Source organism: Phaseolus vulgaris, chromosome 2, assembly GCF_051622355.1.
Source record: "Phaseolus vulgaris cultivar YP4 chromosome 2, ASM5162235v1, whole genome shotgun sequence".
Taxonomy (NCBI): Eukaryota; Viridiplantae; Streptophyta; class Magnoliopsida; order Fabales; family Fabaceae; genus Phaseolus; species Phaseolus vulgaris.
In genome coordinates this window covers 44,395,931-44,403,542 of record NC_143499.1, presented here as the reverse complement: position 1 = coordinate 44,403,542, position 7,612 = coordinate 44,395,931, and the positions used below count along the sequence as shown (strand labels likewise).

Below are 7,612 nucleotides of genomic sequence, written 5' to 3'. Positions count from 1 at the left end.
TATATAATTTACAATAAATAATCCAAAATGCAGTTTTTTTAATTTTGAAGAAAATAATTGTAGTAACACACACTTTGACTCTTGATACCACAAACACACACAAATCCAATCCCATCATGTGTAGAGAGAGAAAGAGAGAGAGAGAAAGAGAGAGAGAGAGTTTTTGTTTGTTGTGTTGTGTTGAGTGTATAGTTGTAAAGAAAAAGCCGCGTGAGATGATATTACTTGCCAGTTCCTTGCCAACCCTTTTCTCTCTCTTTCCCAACACTTTCTATTCCAATCTAACAAATGCCAGTGAAATCTCATCTCACCCAAATTACAAAAATAATATTAATTAAAAAATAAAATAGAGAGGCAGGGTTTTCCAATTTTAACACAGACACCACGTTCCTATAACCAAACACACCTTCGCCGACGAAAATTTATCTTTTTTATTTTTATTTTTAATGCAAAATACGCATTAATGTAATAAACCCAAAAAAAAAAATGAATTTTGGCTTTTGCATTATTCACCAAACTCCGGTGGGTCACAGCCATCGCCACCACCACCCCCAACCTGGCCCCACCTACCACCTCACTCTTTACTGACTCCTACTCCTAACTCCTTCAATTTTTATTTATTTTTGTTTATTTAATTTTTGTTTTTTATTGTAATTTCGGTGTGTGTGTGTTTTTTTCCTCTTTTTAATAATCCCAGCTTTGATTACTTTTTCTCTCGATCTCTCTGTCTCTCTGTCCCCCCCTCCATCTCTCTCCCTCTTGTGTTGTATCTCCTTCTCTCTTACGCGTCTTCATTTCCACTCACACACAAGCACATACTCTCTCTCTCTCTCTTTCTCTATATCCTCTTCTCAGCACTTTCTCTCTCTAAAGCATTGGCATAGATTAGGACCAGCCGACGGAGGCTATCTTCTGAAGGAATCAAAGTGCACACTGCACGCACAACCCCAACACAGTTCTCTTTCGCTCTATATATCTCTATCTCGCTCTATTTAAAAGAAAAGGAATTGCATTTTGGTGTTTTTTGTATTTTTGCCCGCAATTGGGAATTACTTGGGGGGGAAAGGAGGGATTTTGGATCCGGTTTTGTGTTTTGGTTTTGTGTGGGGGAAGTGGGTGTGATGTGGGGGTGTTGAGCAATGCAAGAGTGGATCTTTTTCTTCTGAAGCCAAGAGGGGTTGTGGATTTGAAGAACGGCGAGAACACTTGTGAGTTCAAGAAGCAGTTATGCACACCGGAGGTAGACTCGTTGCTGGTTCCCACAACAGGAACGAGTTTGTGCTCATCAATGCCGATGAGAATGGAAGGGTAATCTCTATCTTTCTCTGTTTTCATTCATCTCATATAAACTGTATAGGGTTTTTAGGACTTTCTGGTCCTTATATTTTTTTGTGTCTTTTTCTCTCTCCCCCGATCTCATTTTCTCCCCCTAAAAATGTCCTTCTTTCGTGTATTTCTCACTGTCGGTGGTCTCTTGGAACAGTTTAATGCCGCGTCTGAGGTTATCTTGTTCTTATTTCAAGCTACTAGTTTATGGAGAGGGGTTCTTTTTTGACGAACAAATTGTGAGTTGAAAATTGGAGGTTTTGGAGATGAACCTCAGATTTAATTAATCGTGGTGCGGTTTGAGGGTTGACCCTTCTGGAGTGTGTCTACAATGTGTGAACATTTGTGCGGATTGTGTGTAGTTTCTCTCCTGATATTAGTTGAGGATTAGTTGATTAGTTAGGGTGGAGCAATTGCCAATTGTTTTATCAGTTATTTGAACTTAGAAGATTTGATGTTGATGTGGCTTGCCTTGAAAAGATCAATGGCGTGTATGTGAATAAACTTGTCACTTTCCCTGACTGTGTGACTTGGATTTGTACAACCTTTTAGTTGGGTAGGATTTTGTCAATGTGAAATGTTATTGGGTTGTTTAGTTTCTCAAAGGATTGTAAATCAAGTGCTAACGATACTGAACTCTTGTTTTTGTTGTTTGTTTCTGTTCAGATTAAGTCTGTCCGAGAGCTGAGTGGACAGATATGTCAGATTTGTGGGGATGAGATAGAGGTCACTGTGGATGGGGAGCCCTTTGTTGCTTGCAATGAGTGTGCTTTCCCAGTTTGCCGGCCTTGCTATGAGTACGAAAGGCGCGAGGGAAATCAGGCTTGTCCTCAGTGCAAGACCAGATACAAACGTATCAAAGGTGAGATTGGTTTTTTGTTCCTTTCCTTGACTCTGGTATCTTGTTTCTGTTTTTGAATTTTTCTTAGAGCATTACGGATGAATGAATTGCAGGTAGTCCCAGGGTTGAAGGTGATGAAGATGAAGAGGGCTCTGATGATTTGGATAATGAGTTTGATTATGGGGATTTTGATGCTATGGGCACACAGCCAATGTCGGAATCCTTGTTTTCTGGACGTCTTAACACTGGACGAGGTGCTAATGGCGCATCTGGCATTGGGACAAACTTGGAACATGGCGCAGCCCCTCTCAATTCTGAAATACCGCTCCTAACTTATGGGGAGGAGGTAGTTTATCTTCGAATTTCCCATTTGGCGGGTCTGATTGTCTTTCTAGTGGGGATCACTTCACACCGTGAACTGACTAATGAATTGCCGTTTTAATCATTTATAGGATCCCGAGATATCTTCGGATAGACATGCCCTAATCGTTCCACCATATATGAATCATGGGAATAGAGTCCATCCAATGCCTTATAGCGATCCATCTATTCCATGTAAGTGCTGTACAATTTTCTACTTCTGCATTGTTATATTGTCTTGTCTGTACATATTGTCAACTGGTGCTTCTCTTGTTGTATAGTGCAACCCAGACCCATGGTCCCCAAGAAAGATATTGCTGTGTATGGGTATGGAAGTGTGGCTTGGAAAGACCGCATGGAAGAATGGAAGAAAAGACAAAGTGACAAACTTCAGGTGGTGAAGCATGAAGGGAGCAATGATGGAGGTTTTGGTGATGACTTTGAGGATGCTGATTTGCCCATGTAACTCTCCTCTCCAACTTAACATTTTTATTTGCTTTATTTATGTTTCTTATTATGCTACATAATTGGAGTGGATACTAGAGCACCTCTTTATAACATCAAACCCAGTCCATTTTGCATTTGGAAGACATTAAGACTCAAAATCAATGTAATTGCAATAAGCAATTGTTGGATTCATGCATATGTCATAGGCGTGCAATCTATTGTTGTTTTACTTGTGTGGTGTTGCAGTGTATGTGTGTGCACTTGGGGAAACAGAATGCAAGTTTGACTAAATAGAATAATTACATTTCTCTAATCCTGTGCCATTCATTTTTGCTTTGTGTATTAACATTTTTTTTTTATCAATATGTTGTACAACAGGATGGATGAAGGCAGGCAACCACTTTCTCGGAAGCTACCCATCCCTTCGAGCAAGATAAATCCTTACAGAATGATTGTAGTACTTCGTCTTGTAATCCTTGGGCTTTTTTTCCATTATAGAATTCTCCACCCAGTTAATGATGCATATGGCTTGTGGTTGACATCGGTCATCTGTGAAATATGGTTTGCTGCATCATGGATAATGGATCAGTTTCCAAAATGGTACCCTATACAGCGGGAAACATACCTTGATCGTTTGTCACTCAGGTAATTGTGCTTACCTACCACATCTGGTTATTTTTTTTATTTATTTTTGTGATTTGCATTTATTCTGTACCCAGGTGTATCTCATTCTATGATTTCATGTTTAAAATTCTAGTAGCTCAAGATTGGTTTTTAACATTGCTGCAGGTATGAAAAAGAAGGGAAGCCATCTGAGCTGTCCAGTGTAGACGTCTTTGTCAGTACTGTTGATCCAATGAAAGAACCTCCATTGATTACAGCAAACACTGTTCTATCTATCCTTGCTGTCGATTATCCGGTTGACAAAGTGGCATGCTACGTCTCAGATGATGGTGCTGCTATGCTTACTTTTGAAGCATTGTCTGAGACATCTGAATTTGCTAGGAGATGGGTTCCATTTGTTAAGAAATACAATATTGAGCCACGGGCACCAGAGTGGTATTTTGGTCAGAAGATGGACTATCTGAAAAACAAAGTTCATCCAGCATTTGTCAGGGAAAGGAGAGCAATGAAGGTGCCAACCTTTTCTTTTACGAAATTTGCTTTTTGTGCTGAAAGATGCAAGCATTTGACTATGCTAATGATCGTTTCTATTTTGGTTCTTACAGAGAGATTATGAAGAATTTAAGGTGAGGATTAACAGTTTGGTGGCAACAGCACTGAAGGTTCCTGAGGATGGATGGACCATGCAAGATGGAACTCCTTGGCCTGGAAATAATGTGAGGGATCATCCTGGCATGATTCAGGTGAGAAGATATATCAGTTTATAACAGACACCAAAAATAGTTTTTGCATATGATGTTTGTTGGGTTTCTGCTGAGATGATGTTCCCCCTGTTTAAACAAATTCCTTTGCATGATGCTCAAACTAATTTACATCATTACATAATGCAATCATGCTTTGCAAGTAGACTTACTTATGCCACCATCCCACTTTGGCTTGACAATTTGAATTCTAGTTGCCACATTTCACTGACTTCTGTCTGAGTTAGAAATGCTGACGTTCTTTCTTATATTACAGGTCTTCCTTGGCCAGGATGGTGTTCGTGATGTTGAAGGAAATGAGCTTCCTCGTTTGGTCTATGTTTCTCGAGAAAAGAGGCCAGGCTTTGATCACCACAAGAAGGCTGGGGCAATGAATGCTCTGGTAAGTATCGAATCACTTTTATTTTGGTTCAGGCTCAATTGATGGTCAGTTGGCCTTGATAACTTATGTTTTGATGATAACTATTTGAAGGTACGGGCGTCAGCAATTATCACAAATGCACCCTATCTTCTGAATGTTGATTGTGATCACTACATAAACAATAGCAAGGCACTTAGAGAAGCTATGTGTTTTATGATGGACCCTCAACTTGGGAAAAAGGTTTGCTATGTGCAATTTCCTCAAAGATTTGATGGAATTGATAGACATGATAGATACTCAAACAGAAATGTTGTATTTTTCGATGTAAGTTTTGTCTTCCCCTTTCTTTGCTTGTTTGAATGTTTTTCTCAGTCCTTTAATTTCAAAATTGCTAACTCACCAATTTGAAAACAGATCAACATGAAAGGATTGGATGGGATCCAAGGTCCAATATATGTCGGAACTGGATGTGTTTTCAGAAGGTATGCGCTGTATGGATATGATGCACCTGCCAAGAAGAAACCACCGAGCAAAACTTGTAACTGTTGGCCAAAGTGGTGCTGCCTGTGTTGCGGCTCTAGAAAGAAAAAGAATGCCAACACTAAGAAGGAGAAGAAGCGGAAGGTGAAACACAGTGAAGCATCGAAGCAGATACATGCACTTGAGAATATTGAGGCAGGGAATGAAGGTTAGAATTTTGAACCATGTGTCTGTCCTTACAAATCAAAATGCATACTGTGGGAAATATCCTTAATAATAATACTATATAAATTCTTTTTCTTAGGAGCCAATAATGAGAAGACATCCAATTTGACTCAAACAAAGTTGGAGAAGAGGTTTGGACAGTCTCCAGTATTTGTAGCCTCGACACTTTTGGAAAATGGTGGAGTTCCACAGTGTGTGAGTCCTGCATCACTTTTAAAAGAAGCCATCCAAGTTATCAGTTGTGGTTATGAAGACAAAACTGATTGGGGAAAGGAAGTAAGTATTAAACAAATAATTTTGTTTGGTTAATTCTTTTTGAAAAATTATTCTCCTCTTACATGTATTCCTAGTGCTCATAATTGTTGGCTTATTATTATCAGGTTGGATGGATATATGGTTCTGTGACAGAGGATATCTTGACTGGATTTAAAATGCATTGCCATGGTTGGCGGTCTGTGTATTGCATCCCCAAGCGCCCTGCATTCAAGGGGTCAGCACCTATCAACCTTTCAGATCGTCTGCACCAAGTTCTTCGGTGGGCCCTTGGGTCTGTTGAGATCTTTTTCAGCAGACATTGTCCAATCTGGTATGGCTATGGTGGTGGGTTGAAATGGTTGGAACGATTTTCCTACATAAACTCAGTGGTATATCCGTGGACTTCTGTACCATTGCTTGTCTACTGTACTCTACCTGCCATATGCCTTCTGACTGGAAAATTTATTGTACCTGAGGTATGCTTTAATGATCTATCTAATATTCTGTTTTGTCAGTGGAAAAACTTGTGTTCATATTTTTCATTCCCCCCATTTACGGAATTAAAAAACAAGTAATTGTAGTGTCTGGGTTTTTGAGATTCATTTTTGTCAGGTCAAATGGATAAGAAAATGAAAGTTTAAGTTTCATTTACAATTTGAAGAGTAGATGGTAAGAACAGTGAGGAATAGAGAGGAGTTGTAACTGTCTGGTGGAAAATCAAGAGAGATTTCAACTCCATATATGCATGTAAATCATACTCTCATCGTTTGATTTTGATAAAAATGAGTTTGGAACAAATATCTGGATCTGGGGACTATTTTGTAGGTTATTGGCATTGCATGTTACCAAGTCATTTGTGTTCCTATAATTTTAAGCACTTAAAAGCATAGAATTGGTTCCTGACATGGAATCTTCCGTCTGAAATGCAGATCAGCAACTATGCGAGTCTTGTGTTCATGGGCCTCTTCATATCCATTGCAGCAACCGGCATCCTTGAGATGCAATGGGGCGGCGTCTCCATAGACGACTGGTGGAGGAACGAACAGTTTTGGGTGATTGGAGGCGTTTCTTCCCATCTTTTTGCCCTATTTCAGGGTTTACTGAAGGTGTTGGCTGGTGTGAACACAAACTTCACTGTGACCTCAAAAGCAGCTGATGATGGAGATTTCTCAGAACTGTACATCTTCAAGTGGACATCACTCTTGATCCCTCCAACGACTTTACTAATCATAAACATTGTTGGGGTGGTTGTTGGGATCTCAGATGCCATCAACAATGGTTATGACTCATGGGGACCTCTCTTTGGTAGATTGTTCTTTGCCTTGTGGGTCATCATCCATCTCTACCCCTTCCTCAAGGGGTTGCTTGGAAAGCAAGACAGGATGCCAACCATTATATTGGTTTGGTCAATCCTTCTAGCCTCCATCTTGACTCTGATGTGGGTCAGAATCAACCCATTTGTGTCAAGAGATGGCCCTGTGTTAGAAATTTGTGGATTGAATTGTGATGAGTCGTGAATAAAGAAAAAGAAAAAGGGTGGTGTTAGTTATTTTTGAGGTACAGTGATGTTGAAGAAACAATGGTTGGAATGAATGCAACAGAAAGTTGGAAGAATTTTCGGATGAAAGTTTTTATTTTTCGGGTGTGTAGAGAGATAAAAGAGGAGGGGGCTGACACATTGTTACCTTGTAATAGGGGTTTTTCATTTATTCTTTCATTATATTTTCTGTGGGTTTTAGTGTTATTCTCTTTCCAGTTTCATGTATTATAAGAAAGAGGCATTGAATGATAAATTATTCCCTCTCCAAAATGGGGGATCTGCAGTCTCAACAACAATCACCTCTCATTTTAAGCTATGCTCCTTCTTCTTGTTTAAACCTTTTCCTCATTTGTAATACCGTCAACTATGGATATTCTTATTCTTATTCCTCA

The 7,612-nt window shown here is 39.5% G+C and overlaps 1 protein-coding gene across 1 annotated transcript; it reads left to right on the top strand.

Annotated features, from left to right (window-relative positions):
• Positions 1-625: 625 nt before the first annotated feature.
• LOC137812444 (cellulose synthase A catalytic subunit 6 [UDP-forming]) lies at positions 626-7,612 on the top strand. Its single transcript, XM_068614417.2, has 14 exons — positions 626-1,308; positions 1,993-2,188; positions 2,281-2,513; positions 2,620-2,722; positions 2,809-2,989; positions 3,353-3,619; positions 3,764-4,109; positions 4,204-4,341; positions 4,616-4,741; positions 4,832-5,044; positions 5,135-5,408; positions 5,505-5,701; positions 5,806-6,156; positions 6,610-7,612. The coding sequence occupies exons 1-14, from the start codon at positions 1,228-1,230 to the stop codon at positions 7,195-7,197; spliced, it is 3,294 nt and encodes a 1,097-aa protein (XP_068470518.1). The 5' UTR covers positions 626-1,227; the 3' UTR covers positions 7,198-7,612.